Raw genomic sequence first — 24,794 nt, forward strand, 5'->3', positions numbered from 1 at the left:
TTTTTCAAATCGAACTGACCCTTTGGTTTTTGGAAATTGTAAAACAAAATTGAACTGAAATCAATTGGTTGCCTTTTATTTTTTGTTTTTTTTTTAATTTATAATATATTTATAAATAAAATATATAATTATATAACATAAATATTAGAAATATATATAATATTTTATACTATAAATAATAAATAATATTATACATATATGAATCGGTTTTTTCAGTTCGGTTTCATCGATTCAATTCTGCTTTTCAGTTTCTTAGTTTTTGATATGAACACCCCTATCCCATCCAAACCATTCTTTTGGTGGGGAGTACCCTCTATTTTAAAAGTCAAATAGGAGGTTGACCCAGTGTTTTGTGTATGTGATGGTTCACTGGTTCAACTGCCTAGGTTGAACAGGTTACCCCACTAAGACAACAAGGCTGTGTTTGGAAGAGGTGTAAAATGGCATCAGTGTAAAAATACACTGATGACATTTTACACTGACCATAAATATATATATGACCGTTGTATTTTAAAATCAATGTAAAAAGATGTTTAAGTTTTATATCGATAAAATCGATGTAGTTTTAAAATCGATTATCGATGTAAAACTTTAAAGGTGATGAGGTTTTACATCTATCATCGATGTAAAACTACATTCCATCCAAACGTACGCAAAACCGAACCAAAGTGTAGTTTTACGTTGATAATAATTACTCTTTTACCAAACGCATACAAAAGCGAACCGATGTCTTGATTTACATCGCATCCAAATACAGCCTAATAGTCATTAGATTAATATGATTTTGAAAATTAATTCGTCTATAAACGAGTTTGGTAACCTTGGAACCAAGTACCAACAAGACAACAAAGAATGGCTAAAGTATCCATGGTTGATCTCTCATTTATTAATATGATTTTTCTGTAAATAATGGTTTAAAAAGGTTGAAACCATCACTTTCCTTGAAGTGGTTATGGTTTGTGTGTGTGTATGTATGCGTATGTGTGTGAGAGAGAGAGGTGTGGTCGTAAAAAATGTTCTGTTTCAGACACTACCACCGGATGCCTCTAGTTCATGAATCCACACTCAAGCTCCAAATAAATTGTACCTTTACCCTGTAGGTGTGTGTGTGGTTTGTAGTTGCCCAGTTGGGGTATAACCATTGAATGGCTATGGATTTCGACTCGCATTGTCATGGATTGGATCTGCATAAAGATTCAAGTATGAATCCAGCATTTAGCATGCATCTGGCTCAGATCCGAAAGACTCCTGCTTTTTCAATGTATCTTAAGTAATCAAATGGAAAGTCATTCCATAAGGATAAGGTAATTCATCTGGATTTGTCCCCAAATACCATTATGGTGGCCTGAAAGATTCACATTCACTCCCCGACAGTTTATGTAGCGGGCTCCCGAATTCTGCTAAATTCCCTGCTTTGCTTATATGTAAAGGCATCTTTGTTGTTGTGGTGTCTAAGCAATCGATTGCAAAAGCAAAAACTATTCCTAAAAAGTAAAAACAATATCCCTGTTGATTTTGACTTTTGACCAAGTAACTGCAAATAAGTAACAGGATTGTTGAACAGGGAGTATGGGCTTTATGTTTTTTCACCTTTATATGAGAGTTGGACGATGGTCGACTCCATATAGTTGGGAATCGGGAAAAGGCTTGGTCCGAGAGTTGAACGAAAACCAGCAATTTCACAATTAATTGGATGCTTGGTGCATAGAGAAACCATTGTTGTTCGAATGTCTCAGATTTGGTTGATAAAACCACCGGTGAGTGGAATAGGCAAAATAATTTTGAACTTGGAACTGTGTAATTCAAGGAAGATGTTTTGACTTAGAAACTATTTGAGTTGAGATCAATACTATGATTACTTTGTTGATGTCGTGTCTAATTTGAAACTATGGTTTCAGATTTTCAAAACAAGTATCCTATATTAAGGAGTAGAAAATAGGATTTTACAATTCTTTTATGAGTGCAAAAGTACCTTTTCTATTGAGATGGAACAAGTAATTTACCGAATCGCATATCAAAAAACAAAAAGTAATTTACTCGGTCAAAGCACGACGCTTTAATCAACACATACAGCACACCATAACTCATCGCTGAGTACAACTTATGACCTCACTTCATATTCTCCTGCTTGAGTGAGAGCACGGAACCCTTTATAGGGGCGATTTGGTAAGTTCTTGATGTCTAATTTATCTATTTGCAAACCTGATAGAGCAACGCCCATGATTTTGAAATCCACTTTAAATGTAGGAAACGTGTGCAAGCGTTCCAAACCTGCTTCGAGCACCAGGGTTCCAGACATGGAAGGGGCTTTATCTTTGGGGATACGCCCAATGGACCAAGAACAGGTCTGCAGAATTAACAGTATGAATCAATAAAATATTTTACCAGGAAATATGAATAAGTGTCACACCAAAAGGTGGAATATTCAATCAACTAGAGAGGCCTCTCTTGACCTAGAATTTGCCAATGCCACGCACATCACTTGCGTATGCAGGAAAACGCGGATATTAAATGCCACCTCGATGAAGGAAAAAAAAAAAGAAAAGACAAACTATTCCATGTTCTTGATTCTTGACTGGCCAGATGAATGATGATAAAACCCCCAATGACCCCCTTTTTTTTATAATAATAAAACCCCCATGATAACAGTACTCTAGAAAGGTTTGCTGTTATAACTTATAACAAGCAGCAGTGTAAATTATTTACCTTGTTAGCAAGAATGTTAACTGTTCCATGATTTGACGTAAGATCCGCTGAAGTAACACAAGGAGGCAGTTGAAAATGAACCATTAAAGAATCAATGGTCTTTCCAGGATCGTTTCGTATTCCAACTAACACAGTGATGCGACATGTTCCAGCATCGGAGCTTAGCTGCGGTTTTACATATATTGGAGTGTTCTTCAACTTCTTAATCCTGTAAAAGTGCAAGATGATCGGAATAGAAGGCCTGAATATGAGGAATCAAAATTTACTCCAAATCCTTACCTGTAAGTCATAAGCTTAAACTGCCCATCAGGAGGAACAAATGACAGGATTTGATGCGACTCCCATGGACGAAACCGAACACAAGGATGGAATCTTACATCATTCAGAACTGAAGGATTTGCAAAGGACAGAGTCAAATCTGGAAGACCTGACAGACTAGAGTTGACTTGAACTTCACCATATACATCACATTTCACCAGCGCCCCATCCCTGAACAGCAATTTGAATAGGGAAAATTATATAGCCACATAGATGCAATTCAAAGGGCATTCTAGAACAAAAGTTTAACGCCAGTCATTAAACTGGTGTATGCACTCCAACTAAATGGAGAAGTGGTCCAATTATCAGAAGGAAGAAAAACAAAAACACCACCAACAACAAGTCTGCCAAATACTTGAAAAACTGCATCATAAATGAAACTTTTGTGTATGCAGACATTAGCCCTTGTAAGATGTTGAAGTGGGGTGTGTCTTGGTCGTTATAGACTGAATAGTCTCACTCAGATGGTCCATGGTACTCGAGAGATAGTGTGTTCTTTGCAAGGATGGTAATGAGACTTCTTCCAACTTACTAACCTCCTTCTCATGGCTGGAATCTTTGCTACCTCAACCTTCCGATTGCTGAATAAAAGAGGGAAGGTAATGTAGAGAACAACAAGGGCAGCAATAGTTTGGACAACTTGGGTGGAAAAAAAGGCAACGATTTTTGAGGTGAAAGAAAGAACAAGAGAAGCAGTTACGAGTGTTTTACAATTAGAGTAGCATACTGGATCAAAACGATGGATTTTCCCACCTTTTCTATTGATGACCTTTTTAGGAAATGGAGGGTAGTGGCGAGTTCTTGTAGTAGGAAAAAAAAAACAGTTCCTAAACATTGGTCACTTCTTGAAGAAGGTTATATCAAGTTAAATTTTAATAGGAGTAACATGGGAAATCCAAGGCTTCAAGGAGTGGATGGAGTATTTAGGATGGAGGGGTGGTACAAGCAATGTATTTGGGGCCAATTGGAGTAGGGAGTTCTCTAAGAGCACAAGTCATAATTAAAGTTCAAAAAGCCAAAGAGTTAAATTATTAACAGGTTGATCATAGAGGACTCAAAGATGGTAATGGGGTGGCTACAGAATAGAAAGGAGACACTATAGATCTTAAGGAAAGAAATGAAAAGTTCAAGTGCTTAACAAGGAGCATGCAAGTTTAGGTTCAATGGGTGCAGAGATCAGCAAATAACATGGCTGATACTTTAGCCAAACAAGGTCACTTAGGAATCAATTATTTGGAGTTCTGTAATCTGGAATTTGAATATAAAAGGGAAAGATGGATTCTGCTCTCATCACTTTGTATATTTCCATGTACATTATGTTTATTTTTAATGAGTAAATGAATTCCATTGCCTATCAAAAAGCAATAATTAACATTCCAGAAAAATTGAAATTCAACTCAACATTAAACATCTATTTAGTTTAAAAAAAAAAAAAAAAAGAAACAGAACCAAATGGTGAATAATCTTAAACCGAGCTTCAGATGTAGACCTGCTTATTATTGCATCTATTTCTTCAACAAGATCAACATAAACTTCATTACTTGCATGCTTCAGGTCAGCTGTTCTCCAAGGAACACAAGATGCCGTTGCACCTGGAAGGGTGTTGCTCACATTGGAAGTATTTCCAGTTACAACACTTAAAACTTTATTTACAAAATTTGGAGGAGCTATCATCTCCCTCAAAATGTTTAGTTCTGTTGTGAGAGGAAAGCCATTGTCTATCATCTCATCCAGAAGCTGCACATTGTGGCAAATATACCTGTCATTGTTAAGATTCAGACAGATTCAAACCACATAAAGAGAATCTAAAACACCAAAATGAACCTCAAGAAGTGGTCAATATAAAATGGTCGTCACAACTTGTGGCAAAACAAAGTTATCAGCAGTCCAAAACCCTTTACAGAATATTACTACAAAATTATCCCCCTTCCCCAAAACTATGCAGGGCTGGAGGAATGTGGAAGTGGACAGTGATCGCCAAACAGCTGTAGGTTGCATAGTTTTCAAGGTGCCAAGGCAAGGCTAGGCAATAGGAGGGTGCCTTGTCACCTAATCACCTAGGCAATGGGATTTTTTTCAATAAAAACCATGAAGCCTAAGCTAATTCCCTAGGTTCTATAGCAAGTAGCAACCATCTTTAACTGTTAATTATCTATAATCTTCATAAAATAATGTATAATCTTCATTTAAAATATAGAAAACCAACATATTCATGAAAATAATGGAAGAAAGAAAAGAAATTTCAGAAAATAGAGGGGCAGAGCCTCCTAGGAAAAGAAGAAAAGAAAAGAAAGGATGAAAAGTTTGAGTTCTTCCATGCTTATTAGTTCAGGTTTTGAAATCTTTGAGATTCAAGACAGTATATGTTTTGATTGAACCCCAACAAATAAGAAAATAATAAAAAGAAACCAGTATTTTAACTCAAACTGAATAATTTAGTTTAGCAATGCCTTTTTTATCAGCAAAGAAAATTCATTTATTAATTTAAATATTTGTTACAGGGCAAATATATGGAAACCATGATACACATCTGCCAGCCCATTTGCTTCCCTTTTAACCCATCCAAAAATAGAATTATATTTCTTAGCAAGTTGGTCAATTTGCCTGAAAATGAATCTGAGTTTCCGGGTGCTGACACAATTTGCTTTGCCCATGTTATGACCAAAAAGGAATTTCCTTCAATTTCCAATTCTCTTGCCCCTAATTGTTCAGCAAGCTTCAGTCCTTGTAAAAGTGCTTTAGATTCAGCCTGAATCAAATCAGCAAAACTAATTGGTCCATAGAACAAGGTCATCCCCTCAAAGAGAGAGAGAGAGAGAGAGAGAGAGAACAAGGCCATCACTACCCGTGATGGTTTTGAAAGACTCCCCAATCTTGCTTTTCCTGGATTGCCAAAGGAACTGCCATCAAAGTTTAGCTTTAGCTTATTTAAACCTGGTGGTTTCCACTCTATTCTTGCACTTTCTCTATGTGGTTCTGAAAGTCACTTCTCTCCAATTACTTAAGAAGTCATCAGTAGAAACACTCTGAAAATTCCTTATTATAACCTCAAAAAGTTAAGAAATAAAATTATCCAACAGCACCGAGTAAAAGGCAACCCTCCATGAGTGCCTTATTGCCTAGGCATCACTCTACATATTAAGCTACCTTAGTATTACCCGATTGTCATAGTTAGGTAGTATATCCCAGAGGTAGTCTCTATATGTGTTAGTGGGTTGTCCTTGTATCATTTGGTGTAGCAATAGCAAATATGCCTTCGTTGGGTTATTTGGTTTTTCATTTAATTGATAGAAGCATGTTTGTGTTTTATTGGATGATTGCAAGAAATTGCTGTAACTATGTGAACACATGGAAACCAAATCACCTAGACATGCACTCACTAGGTGATTTGATTTATCCTTTGACTTATAGCATGTCTAGGTTTTCTTAGAGGCCACAAGAAAGTGTTATGATTAAGTAAATCCATCGCTCCACATGTTAAACTACCTTCATATTTCTTGATATTCCTAGTAAGGTAGTGGATCCTAGAGGTAGTTTTCATTTTATCATATGATAGATAGTTCATGTATCACTTAGGGTAGCAAAACCAAGCATGCACTCATTGGATAATTTCGTCTTGCATTTAATTGATAAAATGTCTATGTTTTATTGGAGGGTTGTAAAAAAGTGTTGTGACCATGTAGTCTAATTGAAACCAAACCCCCTAGGCATGCACTCACACAAGGGGATTTGGTTTTAAATTTGATTATTAGCATGTTCATTACCTATTGGAGGGTCACAAGTAAGTGTTGTAATCATGTGAACTCATTGAAATCAAATCACCTAGACATATATTCACCGGGTGATTTGGTTTTCTTTTGATTAATAACATGTTAACGTTTTACTGGAAGGCCACAATAAAGTATTGTGACTATGTGGGCACATTACAACATGTGTCAGACTACCTTGGCATTTCTTGATTGTCATTGTAAGGTAGTAGACCTTAGAGGTAGCCCCTATTTTTTTCATATGTTAGTGGATTATTTTTTGTATTGATAGGAAAAAGGCATGCGCTCCTTGGGTGATTTGATTTTTCATTGATTAAAATGTTAGTGTTTTATTGTAGGGTTGCAAGAAAGTGTTATGACCATGTGAATTCATCAAAAGATTCGAAACCAAATCACCAAGGCTTACAGTTATTCAGTGGTTTGTTTTTTCATTTGATTGATAGCATGCTTGTTTTCATTGAAGGGTTGCGTGAAAGTGATGTAGTCGTATGAACTCATCATTGAACATGTTAGGCTAAGAGTGGTGGTGAGCTGGCTAATAAGAGAACAAGGAAAAGAACATTGGCAGTATCAACCAATATTGAAGGAAAGAAATTTTACATTCACTTGGGTGCAAAGATCAGCCAATGGTTTGGCTGACAGTTTAGCTAAACAAGGAGAACATAGGGAAAAGTTATTCTAGGGACTTTTAAATACAGAATGATTATAAGAACTAAGTTTTGGGTGTAGGGAGATGGTTTTGGCCATATTAACAAAAGGGGCACTGGGCATATTGGAAACACCCATCAAATAAAAATAAAGTTATCCATCAAATTATATATAAAAAACATAAACCCAGCTCAGCACCCCACCCCCACCCCAAAAAAGCAAAAATTGTGAACAGTAAGAACATTGTCCCAACATATAGAAAACCTTAAATAGTCAATATGTACACAAAACCTCAGGATAGAACATTTAAATAATTTATTATCCCTCTTGCAACCAACTACAGTGTTGATTCTGACAAATTCCAGAGAAACTACAGTTCAGCAAGGAAAGAAGGTTAAGAACATACCTCATATACAATGACAAAGTTGTCCTTGATCAGATCTTCATTCAATCCCCCAAGATAATCTGAGAGAACATCTGCTACTCTAGAAAGGAACTACAAACCAAAAAGCCAAATGAGAATTTACTTATTTACCAATGGACACTTGTACTACAGGGTTTCAAAGAACTGAATGACGTCTTTTTTAATCAGTAGATAAGTATTAAGTACTGTATGTTACTACCACAAATCCTTCAGTTAGGGGAATTCTCAGAGTCAAGCACCCACTAAATTTGAGGTAGAAGAGAACCAGCTATGCAAAATTGAACACTACAATGAAAAAATCGTAATAGAATTCAAGTATTTGCAATTTTGCAGCAATTATTATCTAATTAGTTTAATTCACTTCACTAACATCAAAGATTCATCTTATATCTATAACTGAAAACATTAGATAACAAAAGATACTTTAGACCAAAAATAATACAAGTCTAACTACTTTAACCTGCAGCCTACTTGATATCAAAGACATTGGAAACAATCTTTGCCTTGTTAAAAGTGAAATAAAATTGTTAAAGTAGAAAAATATGAAACATTTGATACTAACCATATACTCATTACTTCTCACAACAAGGAAGGTAATGATGCAATAGAGAAAACACAAACACCACCAAACATGTAAACCAATTACCAATGGCATGGATCACTTGGCAGTAATGATGATAAAAATTTTTCTTCTCATCTGAGAAGTTTGCAGTTCCAGGTTTAAGTCCCATCGATAAAAGTATCTAATACAAGTCCTCTCTCATGAAATCAAATTTTGACACCAATTACCACATACTCAATAGTTACTGTGATCAAGCTGAAGTGCCTACCTACATGATATATTAAAATGTCGATGTCGGTGGAAATGTTGGCCATCCAAATATAAGAAACATATCGGAAATGTCAAAAATATCGTATGGAAATATTGTAAAAATTAGACATGGTGGAAACATTTTAAAATATGCAAAATATAGAAAGAGGTTTTATGAAATGATAAAAGAAGCATAGGCACACCTTTTTAAATTATTATCTTGTTGCAAATCATTAAACAAAGCTAAGAAACAGTAGTCGTACAAGATTACAATCAGTCTTAGGTTTTGAACAGAAAATAAATAAAACTAAAAGAAGAGGAGAAGAGAAGGGGAGAAGAGAGAAGGAGAGGGACAACACGAAGAGAGATTTCTAAGAAAGAGAGAGAGGGATTATTCCAAACATCCACCCCATTCTTATATTTATATTTATATTCATATTCTCAAAATTGTAAAAGGATTGAAATACCCTTATTGCTTACATGGCAAAATAATAAAATAAAGACTAATATAAAGCTGAAATAAACTACCAACTACTAACAACTGAAAACTAACATAACTAACTGCCTATTACTGTCATACGAACGCAGTGGGGTCCACATCAGTGTTCTCTACACTCCCCCCTCAAGTTGGGAATAGATATTTGTCATTCCCAACTTGCATAGGTTTGCCTCTAACTTCTTCCTTGAAACAGCCTTGGTGAGAAGATTTGCAGGCTACATGTCGGAGGTGATATACGGAAGACATACTTCTTGAGATGCATCCCTTTCTCTGATAAAATGTCAGTCCACTTCAATATGCTTAGTTCTGTCATGCTGTACCAGATTATGGGCTATATTAATAGCAGCCTGATTATCACAGTACAGCATTAAGGGCTTCCCATAAGCAATACCCAACTCCTTAAATAGTGATCTCAACCATAGAATCTCAGCCACACCATTTGCCATGGACCTATATTCAACTTCAGCACTGGAACGAGAAACAACATTTTGTTTCTTACTCCTCCAAGAGACAAGATTACCTCCTACAAAAGCACAATATCCAGAGATAGGTCTTCTATCATCAACACACCCAGCCCAATCAACATCTGTGTAAATTTCTATCTTCATGTGATCATTATTTTTGAATAAAACACCTCTGCCTAGGCACCTCTTCAAATATGCCAATATCTTCTCAACTACAAGTAGGTGAGTAGTTCTAGGAGAGTGCATATACTAACTAACAACATTGGCTGCATAACTGATGTCCGGTCATGTGAGACAAAGATAGAGGGGTTTTCCAACTAACCGTTGGAACATAGCTTTATCTTCAAGAGGCTCTCCACCCTCTGCACTAATCTTGTGGTTCTGTTCAATAGGTGTGTCAACAAGCTTAACACCCAACTTTCCAGTTTCTTCCAACAAGTCAAAAACATACTTTCTTTGAGAAACAAAAATCCCATGCTTGGACCCAGCTACCTCAATTCCCAAGAAGTATCGTAGCTCTCCCAAATCTTTTACCTCAAATTCTTGATGAAAGAGTTGCTTAAGAGACTCAATCTCATTGTTATCACTCCCTGTCACTACAATATCATCCACATATACAGCAATCAAGGTTAACTTAACCTTGCTTGCTGTATATGTGGATGATATTGTAGTGACAGGGAGTGATATGTCTGGAAGGCTGGTTGATTGATTAGCAAACTAAGGCATCTGTCACTTAGTAAAGCTAAAGGGTCCACATGGACAAGACATTAAAGAAAGTCCGTAGGGGCCATGTTCATGAAGAAAGCTCTTTGACGTTCCGGCAAGAATTCTGATCAAAGAGTAAACTATTACGAATTCCTCCATGTAGATCAGCTTGAGAAAATCTTGATCAGTACTGAATGAAAAGGGCTTGTCTAAATCTATCAAACCAAGCTCTGGGGGACTGTTTTAGTCCATACAAGGCTTTGTTCAACCGGCAAACCTTCTTTCCTGTTTCTGCATCATAAAATCTAGGAAGCAACTGCATGTAAACTTCTTCCTGCAAGTCTCTGTTGAGGAAGGCATTTTTAACATCCATCTAAAAAAAATAAAAAACAAATTAGAAGGGGAAAAACAAAGTTTTGGCTTGGGAATGGAGAAAAGGTTCGTGGAGGCATGAAGATGGAGAAGAAATCTAAAGGTTGAAGCTAAGGTTTTCTTGTTTGAGGAAGAGAAAGGTAGAGGAAAGCTGAGTCTGAAGATAAGGGAAGCAAGGAGGGCTATGGTTCTGTTGTCTGGAACAAAAGTAGTGGAATGGTTGCAGAAGTTTGTGGAAGGGGCTAGTTTAAAAGGTAAGCAAAATAACAGTCAAGAGCTTGCAGTTGATGAAGGTAAGAAATATACTGTTGAGAGCAGAAAGAATGTTAAAGGATGCTACATAGCTCTGGCTGAGTTCTTTGGTGGAGGAAAGAAACAGCTGGTTTGTTTCCCAGCAGGAAAACAAAACCAGGGGTGGAGGGACGTGAGTAAGGTGCTTCAAGAATTTTTGCTCCGTGGAGTAACAAGAACAAAGGAGAGTTCAGGAAAAGAAGATGGGGTGGTTGAGAGAGATAACTTAACTGGAAGCATGGAGCAGGGATCTGTAATCTTAGCAAAAGCCAATGGTCAATGCAGGGTTTTGGATTACTTGGAGAAGAAAGCAGTAGTGATAAGGACTTTGAGTCAGATGGAGCCTCGAGTCTGGGTAGTCTCGATCTGTGCACAAGACAAAACTTGATAGAAACAGGAAGCTTGAATACAGAGGTTTTGTTCTTAGAAGAAGAGGAGACTGTTGCAAACTATTCCAAGGAAGAAAGAAGTACAGGAGGCGCTGCAAATGCTGGACAGCTCCTTCTATCTCAAGCTGAGGAAGTCAACGTAATCTCTCAGGACTCTCAGGATTTAAATGGAAAAACTCAACCCTCTCTATTGAACTTGGATAAGGATGAACCAGAAAGGGGAGTACTGGAGTCGGGTCTTTAAGGGAGTAAGTTAGATGTTGCTGTTAATTTTACCATGAACACTTTACAAAAGTTCCCTTGTAAGGAAATGACACCAGACTCGGTCGTCTTTGGAAAATAGTCCAGTCCTAGCTTCTCGAATACTCTCCCTAACCAATCAGGTATGATTGTCAGTTTATTTGTGGATACTAACTAGTGTGATATGCCTGAAACAGATGTACCAACATCCCATCCAGAATGTACGACAAAAGTATGCTTAGAGGTGGAAGAAGGGAGAGTTGGGGAAGGCAATCTTGAAGAAAAGAGTAAAGAATTAAATGAAGCTTGGAGACTGGTTTGCACAGAGTTTGAGTTACTCAAACAAAATGAAGAATATGGATGGGTTCAATGAAGTGGTCATGGGTAGGGGAAAGGAAGGGGATGACCCTGTTAGAGGAGATCTTCAGACCTCATTAGTGGAGGTTTTTGGTGAGGGGGATCAGGCTGAAAGGTGTGAACAGGTGGAAACATTCAATAAGAGGAGGGAGGAAAAAAAGAAAAAAGAAAAGAAAAAAAGGTCAGAGGTGGAAAGATTAATTTGTGACATAGAAGGGAACTTAGAGTTTAGTGGTAGAGGAGATAGGAGAAAGGGATTGAAGAAAGGAGTTGTGGATTAAGGTTGAGGGTGTTCTATTGGTTTGTGCCTATGAGGATAGTTAGCTGGAACGTTAGGGGTTTAGGGAGTGCAAGGAAAAGGAGGGTGATCAAGGACTTACTTAAAAGGGAAAGGCCTGGCATTGTTATGTTGCAAGAAACAAAGTTGTCAGAGTTGGATAGAAGATGGGTGAGGAGTGTGTGGAGGTCTAGAGGAGTAGGATGGATTTCAGCCCCATCTTGAGGAGCCTCATGGAGGATTGTCACACTTTGGAAAGATGATGTAGTAGAGGTAATGGAGGAGTTAATAGGGAGATTCTCAGTTTCCATCAAATTTGAGAATGTAGAGGATGACTTCACTTGGGTGTTAACTAATGTCTACGGTCCCAATAATTATAGAGAAAGGAATGACATGTGGGAGGAACTGTATGCAATTCAAGGTTTATGGGAAGGTCCATGGTGTTTGGGAGGGGATTTTAATGTCATAAGATTTGTTGAAGAAACTAGTAACTCCCAACAAACCATCACAACTAGCATGAGAAAGTTTAATAGCTTTATTGTTGATTGTGAGTTAAAGGAGATCCCACTAGTGCAAACTCGATTTACTTGGTCTAACTTACAGGAAGTGCCCTTTTGGTCGAAGTTAGATAGATTTATCTTTAATGTTGACTGGGAGAACTATTGGGGAAACTTGGTGTCTAGAGCTTTGCCTAGGGTGACCTCGGATCATTGTCCTATAAGAATAGGTGTGGAATATTTTATCAATGGACCTAGACCCTTTAGGTTTGAAAACATGTGGCTAACCCACCCGGATTTTGTGAATAAAGTAAAATTTTGGTGGAATGAGGAATTGAAAGGGACAAAATGGAAAGGGGTAAGATTTCACAAAAAACTATAGAGGATAAGAGCCAAAATAAAAGTTTGGAATAAGGAACACTTTGAAAGACTTGAGGAGAAAAAAGTGAATCTAATCTCTAGGATAGAAGAGTTGGATGAAAGAGAGGCTCAATCTAGAATGGAGGAGGGGGAGAGAGTTCTGAGGGGATAGTTGAAAAGAGACCTAGAAGAGGTCCTACTGAGGGAAGAAATAAGCTGGAGGCAGAAATCGAGGCATAGATGGATTAAGCAAGGTGATGAGAATACCAAGTTTTTTTCATGATGTAGCAAATGGGAGGAGGAGAAAAAATTTTGTGTCTAAGTTAGAGGTAGGGGGGGAGGAATCCACTATCCAGGATGATATTGCTAGGAAGTTTGTGGAACATTTCAAATCGATTTACAGAAGACCCTTGGAAGAGAGGAGGGAAATCGAAGGGATTGATTGGTCAAGGTTGGAGGAAGATCGGGTTAGGTGGTTGGAAAGAAACTTTGAGGAAGAAGAGATTAGGAAGGCGGTGTTTTTGATGGACAAGTCCAAAGCTCCAAGACCAGATGGTTTTACAATGGCTTTTTACCAGGATTGTTGGGAGGTGATAAAAGATGATCTTTGTGAGGTTTTTAATGAGTTCGCAGAGAAGCATATAATCAGTCGAGGCATTAATTCCACATTCTTGGCCCAAGTTCCAAAGAAAGTTGATGCTCTCCATCCTAAAGATTTTAGGCCAATTAGTTTGGTGACTAGTATTTATAAAATCCTGGCCAAGGTCATGTCTTTAAGGATTAAAGAAATCCTCCCCTCCATTATTAGTCAGGCTCAAGGGGCTTTCATCTAAGGGCATCAGATAATTGATCAAATTCTGATTGCCAATGAATGTGTGTAAGAGATGAAGAGGTCCAAGCAGAGAGGCTTTGTTTGTAAGCTTGATCTGGAGAAAGCCTATGATTTGGTGGACTGGCAGTTACTACTAGAGGTTTTGAGGAAGTGTGGGTTTGGGGAAAGATGGTGTAGTTGGATGACTGGTTGTGTTAGCTCTTGCCACTATTCCATCCTAGTAAACGGGGTGGTGAGGGATTTTTTTCCAGCTAGTAGGGGAATCAAACAAGGGGACCCACTTTCACCCTTCCTCTTTACCTTGGTAGCTGATGTGTTTAGTCGAATTATCACTAGGGCTGATAGGGAAAAATGTGATAAGGGGTTGGAGAGTAGGCACAAACCGAATTCCAGTCACTCACCTTCAATTTGCAGATGACTTGATGATCTTCTATGAAGGAGGTTTCGGTGAGAAGGTGGAAAATTTGAAAGAATTGATTACAGTTTTTGAAGGAGTCTCTAATTTGAAAATCAATCTAGGAAAAAGCTACATAGCCGGAGTAAATTTAGTTTTTGAGGAGGTTGAGGCGATTGCAAGCTGTCTTGAGCGCTCCATTTCCTCCTGGCCTTTGTCTTACTTAGGGCTTCCGTTGGGAGCAAACCCTAAGGAGAGTAGGTTTTGGACCCCAGTCTTGGAGAAGTTAGAAAAGAGACTAGCTGTTTGGAAGAAAAATTATATCTCTTTGGGTGGGAAGATCACTTTGATTAAAGCTACCCTCATGAACCTACCTACCTATTATCTCTCTGTCTTTAGGATACCGTCTAGGGAAGCGAAGAAGTTGGAAAAATTGATGAGAGATTTTCTGTGGGAACCGGGAGAAGGTAAAAAAGACCATTTAATTAAGTGGGGGGTTGTGGGTAGAAGAAAAGAAGAGGGAGGATTAGGGCTCGGGAATGTGCTTAAAAAGAACTCAGCTTTGTTAGGGAAGTGGTTGTGGAGATGGCCTTTAGAGCGGGATAGTGAAGAGTATTCATGGATGTTCAGAGAGTGGTTGGGATGTTGGTGCATCAAGGAGGGCTAACCTAGCCACACCTTGGAAAGCAATTCACTTCTGCAGTTCCTTAGCTATGTCAGGTATGATGCCTGTTCAGGTAATTCTATTCGGTTTGGGGGGGACATTTGGGTTGGAGATCTCCCTTTGAAAGACCTTTTTCCTTCATTGTACTATGTTTCCTTGTATAAAAATGAGGTCATCTCAAAATTCCTTCCGTCGAATTTATCCTTACCAACTTTGTCTTGGGATTTTGGTTTCCGTAGAGGATTAAGGGTTGAGGAAATTGAGTGTTTGTCTACTCTTCTATGTCTCCTTGATAAGGTTTGGTTGGATCCCTCGAAACCTGATAAAAGGATTTGGGCCATTCACCCCAAAGGGTCTTTTTCTTGTGGTTCCTTTTTCAAGCTCCTCTACCAATCTCCCTCTCATCAAAGTTTCCCTTTCAAAGAAGTTTGGTGTAGACATGCCCTTTGTATTTCGCCAAACTGGTGCATTCTTTGCATATCTCATGGTGAGGATTGTAATCATCTATTTTTATCTTGTAGTGTCACTGCATGGCTTTGGGCTAGGCTTATATTTTTGTTTGGGTCTAGTTGGGATATGCCAGTAGAAGTAAGCACAATCTTTAACCCTTCTTTCTTATCTTGGCCCCATAAAAGAGGAAGGAAAATGTGGAGATGCTCACGAGCAACATTGTTATGGACAATATGGGAAGAAAGGAATGCCAGAATCTTCCAAGAAAAAGGAAGAAGCAGTCAAACCTTAAAGGACTGCATTTTGTCCAGGTCTTTACATTGGTTAAAGACTCTAGAATTATTTAACCATTTTACTTTTGTTGATTGTTGGAAGGATTGGAAGTTGGTAGCAAGTTGTTCCTCCTACAAGGGAAGGGCAGTGACTAGCTGGGTCCCCCCTCCTCTTGGTTCTTTGAAGCTGAATTTTGATGAGAGTAGCCAGGGTAACCCGGGTCCCTCTAGGATGGGAGGTGTACTGAGGAATGAGGCTGGAGAGGTTGTCTTAATCTACTCTGGCCCTTAAGGAGTTGGGAACTCTATCCGAGCAGAATTGCTAGCTGCAATACAAGGAATACTTCTTGCAAAAGAAGTGGGCGTGGAGCAGCTTCTGATTGAAGGAGACTCTAAGACAATGTGGACTAGTTAAATAATCTGGAGGATGTCACTTGGGGCTACAAAAACGAGTTAAAGAAATTCAAATGGCTGGCAAGAAATATGTCTATAACAGTACAATGGGTTGGGAGATCAGCTACTGCTTTTGCTGATGTCTTGGCAAAACAAGGGATAAATAGGGAAATATTGTTTTGGGCACAATTGTAACTATTGTTTTAATTTCAACATTCATGTTTTCTCTATTGTAGTTTGTGTATTTGCTGTTTGGAGAGGATGCTCCTCGCACCTCTAAGGGGAACTTCTTGTATATATTCATTATTTTAATGGAATTGATGTTATTTATCAAAAAAAAAAAAACATCCATCTTAAACAAAGGCCAAGAGTAACTGGCTGCAAGAGATAATAAAACTCTAATACTAGTCATCTTTGCTACTGGTGCAAAAGTCTCCAAGTAGTCAATACCATATGTCTGAGTAAATCCCTTGGCAACTAATCGGGCCTTATACCTTTCAATGGAGCCATCAGCATTATGTTTCACGGTAAACACCCATCTACATCCAATCGGTTTCTTCTCTTTAGGCCGATCAACTATCTCCTAGGTATTGTTTCTGATAAAGGCATCCATTTCTACCTTCATTGCATCCTTCCACTCAGGAACTGACAAGGCTTCTTGTATTGTTCTGGGAATGGGAATATCAGCAATGGATGCAAGAAAGGACTTGTAAGAGGGGGATAGATGATCATAGGACAAGAACTGGGAAATGCAGTGATTTGTGGATGTGGTGCAACGGCGTTTTCCTTTACAGACTGCAATGGGGAGGTAAAGGTCATCCAATGAAAGCGAAGGCTCAACAGTGGAAGGTATCTCATCTGTAATATCTGATAAAAGATCTATGGTACCTAGATCTAGATCCGTAGAAGGAACTGGGACTGGCCTGAACTGCTGACTCTCAAATCCCGGCACCTCTGACAACCCTCCCCATTACATCCCCCTTCACTTAATAGGATAGGTAAAGGAACTTCTGATGAGTTAATCACAATCTTACTATTGTCCCCTTGAGGAGAAACCCTAGGATAATAGGGTACATCCTCAAAGAAAGTGACATCCATAGAGACAAATCTCCTCCCAGAAGTGGGTTCATAGCAGCAATATCCCTTTTGAATTTGTGCATAACCAAGGAAAATACATTTTGAGGCCTTAGGATCAAATTTGGAACGATGAGGGCCAAGAATCTAAATAAAGCAAGTACAACACTACAACCAAAAGTTTTAAGGGGAATGGTAAACAACTATTTATCAGGATATAAAAGGGTAAATGGAGGTTTCATGTCAAGAACCCGTGAAGGAATTCGATTGATGAGATATACTGTTGTAAGAATAGCATCCCCCAGAAAAGTATAGGCAAATTGAAGTTAAACGTAATGCTTCTAGCCACCTCCAACACGTGTCTATTCTTTCTCTTAGCAACCCCATTCTGTTGTGGTGTATGAGGACAGGTACTCTGATGGATAATCCCATGGTCAAGCAAATAAGAGTCTAACGGGTTTGCAAAATATCCTTTCGTATTATCGAATTTAAAAATTCCAATTTTGACCCCAAATTGGGTTAAAATCATCTGATGATAGATCTGGGTCAATGCTGGAACCTCATCTCGAGAACGCATAAGGTAGACCCAAGAAAAACGAGTATAATCATCAACAAACAACAAGAAATATCTATACTCCCCATGGCAGTGATATGATATGGTCCCCCCAAACATCGGTATGCACATTTTCAAAAGGAATATTCTTTTATTACTCAATGGATAGGTTGTCCTACAATGCTTTGCAAGCTCACAACTCTCACATCTCAAACTAGACATCTGGACAGATTCAAACAAACTAGGAAACAAACTCTTCAAAGCTCAAAAAGATAAACGACCCAACCGATTATGCCAAAGCATAACCTAACCAACAGATTGAGAAATAAAAGACCTCTTAGTTTCATCATCTTCCCAATGAGAACACACTCCAAGCAAATAGATTCCATTTGTCTCACAGCCAGTCCCAATCACCTTCCTTGTCTCCAAATCCTGAAAAACACATCGATCAGGAAAAAAGGTTACTGAAAATTTATGGTTTTTTGTAATGCTACTAACTAAAAGCAAGTTATTACTAAGTTTAGGAACATGTAAAACCGAAGATAAGGAAATGGCATTAGACAACTTGATATCTCTCTTGCCAGAAATAGGAACAAGAGAACCATCAGCAATGGACACTTTGTCTCTGCCGAAAGATAAATGATAGGTAGTAAACAGTGATGGCAAGCCAGTCATATGGTCAGATGCTCCTGAATCTATTACCCAATAATGTTCGGTATTACCTCGAGCTGAAGCATGGTAAGCTGAGGCCCGATTACCTGAATGAGCAAAAGCAGATGTTGGAGGAGCTGATGGTGGCTGAGGAGATGGAGCTGAATTACCAACTCCGTTTTCCAACTAAGTCAAAGCAGCTCGGACAGCAACTAGGGTGTCTAGAGGAGTGCCTCTTGTGCCCAATGAAGTTGTACTATCAATGTTAACAGCCATATTAGCATTCCCCTTTTTGTTTCTGAGTTTTATTGGATAGATGAGGATGCAACTTCCAACAGGTGTCTTTAGTATGTTTAGGTTTCTTGCAATGTTCACATACTAGGTCCCTCTTAGCTTCCTTCTTCATATCCCTCTCTGTATCACCCCCAGACTTAGGTTTAACTACTGCCAAGGCTGATTCGAAAGGTTGTTGCTGCAACATAACCTTTCTCCTAGCCTCTTCACTGTGCACTAGGGAATAGGCTTGTGATAGAGTCACATTGTCTCTTGTCAACAACTGTTGTCTCACAATACCATATTCAGAATTCAAACCAGCCAGGAACTCAAAAAACTCTATTAATTTCAATTTGCTTTCTATAAGTCTATGCATCCTTCTGACTCTCTCATTCAATTGTTTCAAGGTAGTCAATTTCATGCCACAAGGATTTCAAGGTTGAAAAATAAACGGAGACATGTTTCTCTCCCTGCTTGAGATTGCTAACCTCACATTTCAGCTCATAAGCCCTAGCAACATTAAAGGGTTGGGAGTAGGTTTCTTTCATAGCATTCCATATTTCTTTAGTTGTTTTTGCCCACAAGTAGTTTCGGTTAATATGTGACTGTATAGAGTTGCACAACCATGTCATCACCAAATAATTTTCCTGAACCCACTTAGCATAAGTGGGATCCTCCTTAGTTGATTACTTCACATCCCCCAACAAATAGTTCAACTTTCCTCTACCCCCAATGGCCATCATGGCTGATTGGGTCCATTTTAAGTAGTTTGATCCATCAAACTAAACAATTGCAATATGAAAAGTGCTCTCAGTCATGTTACTTGAACCACCAGTCCCAGAAACACCTTTCCCTTGGTTCTTAAACCCCATTCTTGGCTAGGAGTTAATTAAAATCACCTTCTAATCACAATAATAGGGGAGTTAAACCCAGAAACTAATAACAGTCAACCTAGAAGAAGAATTCAGATTTGGCAGTAGTTCTAAAACAAAGAACAGCTCTACTGGTTCTTCTAGAGAGCAAAAACAAACTTAAATTGAGAGAAGCAAGTCTAACCACCTATCCGAAAACAATAACAGTCTTGGATTTTTAGGGTTTTCTCTTAAAACCCTAAAAAAAAAGATAAGCTTACCCAGAAAATTTTGAAAAAACTGATCTTGATCCAAAAAACCTCTAGAAATTCTGATCGCCACCTCCGGTCTTGATCAAAAAACTGATTTTGGACTCTTTATCTTTCTCTGGTTCTTCCTGATTATCAAGAACTCAATCCAATCTTTGGACAGCTGCTACAACTTCTGTTTACCTCCAAGAATCAGCCGAAAAAGAAAGATCTTTCTAATCTTCCATCCCTAGGCAATTCTCATGTGGTCGACTGGATCAGACTCACATGAGAAGCCCTAGATCCTGCTCTTATACCAAGTAGTCATGCAAGACTACAACCAGTCTTAGGTTTTGAACAGAAAATAAATAAAACTAAAAGAAAAAGAGGAGAAGAGAAGGAGAGGGAGAACACGAAGAGAGATTTCTGAGAAAGAGAGAGAGGGGTTATTCCAAATATCCGCCCCACTCTTATATTTATATTCATATTCTCATAATTGTAAAAGGATTGAATTACCCTTATTGCTTACATGGCAAAATAATAAGATAAAGACTAATATAAAGCTGAAATAAACTATCAACTCCTAACAACTGAAAACTAACATAACTAACTGCCTACTACTGTCATACGAACACAGTGGGGTCCACATCAGTGTTCTCTACAAAAACTAAGGTTATAGACAAAGAATACATTCTGAAGTTGACCTGTAAACTTTAAGATTTACAGCAAGAAAAATTTTACTCTGAGAAAATGTAAATGATTGTAATAGATCAACCAAATAATTTATTACACAAACAGAAAACTATATTTAACTTCGTGTTTGAAATGATATTGAGCTTGCTCAAAGTGGTAATCATTTAAGTTAGGCGGACAGTAACATTGTTACTTAACATATTTACAATAGTGTACCAACTTATGTTATAATATTATCTCTTGGACTCCACATAGTACTGGTAGTGTTCACTGGGGAATATGTTGATTCCAGTAAAATTTCATGTCACTACCCATGGAAGTGGAAATGGAAATATGTAATGGAACCTATTTGCTGTACTCCACATGGTGCTAGTAGTGTTCATTGGGGAAATGATTCCAGTAAAATTTCGTGTTGCCACCCATGAAATGGAAATATGTCGTGGAAACATTAGGGAAATTAAGGACATTTTAAACCATGGACATTTTAAACATTAATTGAGTCAATATCAGAGATAAGTACAAGCCCTGACCTAATAGAAAGAATAAGGAAGAAAACATCCCACTAGAATGATAACTCAAACATGGAAAAGAATACAATTAAAAGGAAGAAAAATGCTCAAATTCAATTATATCCATGAAAACAATATCTTAGCAGTTACTGACCTCAATTCCCATCAAAGGCGGCATCTCAACTTGTGTGCATGCTAAGAATGTGATACCCTCGCGAACAATTTGGAAAAGATAGTGCGTTGGCGAGGCAATCACCGGCGGAAGCTACAACCCAAAGAAAACAAGTGAACGAAAGCAATTTGCTAGCATGCAATTGTTGAATCCACATTGAAATTCATACTAACAATGAAAAAAAAAAAAAAAAACAGAAATCAATATTTTTTTCTATTGGGGTTTCTGGACACTGAGTACCTTGACGAATTCCCCTTGAGAGATGGATTGCTCCCAAAACCACGCACATATGGACCTGTCCACCTTATGTCCAGTCAATTGTTTCTCAAGCATTACCTCCCTGCAGATCGTAGCGTATAAAGTTTCTCGATCGGCCTCACCCATTCGGTAAATTGAAATTTATTGACTAAAGGAGAAACCATAGTCCAACACAACTACAACTACAGGGCCAATCGACTCAAAAGGGAAAGATGAAAAATCTCTTCGGCAGTACATAGAAATGAATAACAACTTGAAATCTCAGACTCTATTCGTAAGAAATGAAGAATGAATAACATGATATGCAGATTCCAAGAAGAAATGGCGAATGAATTACAACAACAATCAAATAAATTTGATAGATCCATTCATGCTAGAATCACTGCTAATACACAGGTAATATGACACGAAGAGGATATGAATAATTTGAAGGCGAGCTTACCCGGAGTCCGATAAAAGGAAAATGCACTGCAGCATCTCTCTCTCTCTCTCTCTCCCCCCCCCCCCTCCCCCCCTGCTCTACACACACGAACCGATCGTCCCTCCTCTTGTTGGCTGATTCAACTGAATCCAATGGCCAGAATTCGCAATGCGAGATTGCAAGGACTGCACTCTGGAACAAGATACTCGCAATGCGCAGCTGTTATATTTCGTGGGTAGCGATGTGAGAACAATTAGCAGGTAGCTGACAAAATCTGAGTTCCTATCTACAATACACTACGCTACTTGCACGAGTTCACATCAGCCCAGGAGGCGCCCCACAACGTCCCACTGAATACTGCATATTCATTCCAGCTGTGTATTGAAAACATCTCCGATGATGGTTCATCATTTCATATACTATCATCGAGAGATATTTCGAATACACGTCTGGAATATGCTGTGGGGCGCCTCCTCGTGGGGGCTGATTTGAACTCTACTTGTACATCGTCGAACGGTGACGGTAACGTTTTAAAAATCGATCCGAATGCCGAACCGTTTTTCCACCGGGTCACGGGTTATCGGTTCAAACTTCAGAGTTGAACAAGTTAACCATCATATTATAATTAAAAATATTAATATACATATTAATATATATATATATGAAAAAAAGAATATATAAACTTGGAATAGCAAAAATATGTTTGGAAGCATATGTAAAATATAGTAGCCAAAAATTAGAAGCATAAAGTAGGTCGTGTCGTGCTGGCCTATGGGCCGCCACGGGCCTGGCTGGGCTGCAGGCCGTACCGTGGGTTGGGGCCATACCGGGTTGGGCCACAGGGCAGGCCTTGGACCTAGGTCGAACCAGGCTGCACTATTTTTTTTTCATTTTGTTTTGTTTTTTTTTTATTTCTTTTCTAAGTAAAATTGTAAAACTAAAATATTTAACTTTCCTATGAACTTTGGGAATTTGGAACTATTTAAAAATTTAAGAAATGAGAAATCTAAGTTATTTAACACATAAATGAAAAAAAAAATTAACCAAATTGAAATAAGAATGATGGAATAACAAATTAGAAGAAAATTAGGAATTTTATTTCATTTAAATTTGAATGGTACAAATTAGTGAATTACAAATACAATGATTGGATCATTGTATACTTGGATGAATGAAATATAAAAATGGAATAAATTAATAAAATATAAGAAATACAATATGATTACAAATTGAAAATACAAAATTACATTGTTAAAAAATTAAAAATATATATCAAATAAATTAAATAAAATTTAAAAAAAATACAATATTTTGAAAAAATGAAAAATTCTATACAAGTGATCAAATTCATGAATCATCATCATTCATGACTTTCATCATCTACTTCATGTGAAATGTCCGATATTGTATCATGCCCTCCCTTGTCTTGTAATTTATCTTCTGTATCTAGGCAATCCTTGAAACAGATGCACATCTCTATGCTCTCATCATTCATACAGCTTCTTTTGTCATCTACCACCCTGGTATCTGCACTAAAACAAGACTCCGATGGGACTATAGACATCGGAGGGGTTAGTAGATCACATGCCATGGTACCGAGAACCGGATAATTTTTTTATTATTCACTCCACCAGGCTAAAATATCAAAATTATTTGATACTTCACCTAAATTAGAAAATTTTGCTTACAAATAAAAATTAAGTTCAGTAAATGAACTTGTTGTAGAACTAGCAGATTTTCTCTTCTACTACTAGCCTCAAGGTCAGAAGTAGAAGTAAAAGAAGAAGATGATGAACGAATTGTAGGAATTTCCTACAACTTCATATTCATACAAACTGTACATTTCAAATAATAAGTTATTAACTTCTTCTTTTTTATTTCCTATATCAATATTTGTATTTTCACAATATGTTTCAAGTAAAATATATAAACCATATTTCCTAATCCTAGGGTATAATATTGTAACTAAACAATAAAGTGGAGAAATGTTCTCCCAATATTTTTTAAATTTATTTTCCATAATTTCAACAATACATTGAAATTGTGGATTATTTCTATATTTAGCAAAACAATCACTAATTACCATTAATTGATATGGTAAATTACTAGTTGGATAATAAATTCTAGATAATTCATTTGTTGCATCGTAAAAATGTTTTAAAAAATCTCTTATACAAACTGTCATTTCACAATCTTCCTAAAATAACATATCATTAGGCATTTTTAAATTATAAAAATCAGAAACAATTTGTTTATGAGATATACAACTTTCTAACATAGCATAGGTAGAATTCCACCTATGCTTTACATCTAATATAAAATGTTTATATTTTAAACCATAATTTTGGCATAAATATTTAAATTCTTGTTTTCTTGCCACTTAACTTTTTATATATATAATACAATTTCTAATTTTTGAAATATGAATAGAAATAATATTCAAGGCATCTTGAATACATAAACTTAAGATGTGACATGCACATTAATATGAAATAATTTACCATTTAAGCATGATTTTAATTGAGATTTTAAAATATTTATTGCAGAACCATTATTGCTAGCATTATCAAAACTAATAGCTGAGAATAGATTTTAAAATTTTCTATTCCATAAGCATGCAAAGTATTTAAAATACTTGCAGCAATAGCTGGGCCACTATGTGGACATTCAAGCCTATTAATTTAAAATTCTTTTATTCAAAAGCCAATTTTCATCAATGAAATGGCCGATAATACAAATATAACTAATATTAAACTTGGATGTCTAAACATCCAAAATAATTGAAACTTTAGAATTAAGATTTGCTAACAAAAAAAATTAAATTTTGTTTATATGAATAAAAAGTTTTTAAAGCATCATTTCTTATAATATTCCTAGAAACTTTTTTATATTGTGGGTTTATAGAACTACACAACCATTTTTCTAGCTTTGGATCTTCGGCTAACATAAATGGTTGTTCTA

General features: G+C 37.2%; 1 protein-coding gene across 1 annotated transcript; it reads right to left on the reverse strand.

Moving 5' to 3' along the window:
* Nucleotides 1-1,899: 1,899 nt before the first annotated feature.
* On the reverse strand, nucleotides 1,900-22,237 carry LOC148867805 (Clathrin adaptor complexes medium subunit family protein). Its single transcript, XM_088979748.1, has 8 exons — nucleotides 21,855-22,237; nucleotides 21,395-21,494; nucleotides 21,137-21,247; nucleotides 7,846-7,935; nucleotides 4,514-4,761; nucleotides 2,986-3,195; nucleotides 2,707-2,914; nucleotides 1,900-2,347 (listed from the first exon to the last, which is right to left on the reverse strand). Exons 1-8 carry the CDS (start codon nucleotides 21,887-21,889, stop codon nucleotides 2,102-2,104), a joined length of 1,248 nt encoding a protein of 415 aa, XP_088835874.1. The 5' UTR covers nucleotides 21,890-22,237; the 3' UTR covers nucleotides 1,900-2,101.
* Nucleotides 22,238-24,794: the final 2,557 nt, after the last annotated feature.

Source organism: Nelumbo lutea, chromosome 3 (genome assembly GCF_056320005.1).
Source record: "Nelumbo lutea isolate HS-2025 chromosome 3, American lotus-T2T, whole genome shotgun sequence".
Taxonomy (NCBI): domain Eukaryota; kingdom Viridiplantae; phylum Streptophyta; class Magnoliopsida; order Proteales; family Nelumbonaceae; genus Nelumbo; species Nelumbo lutea.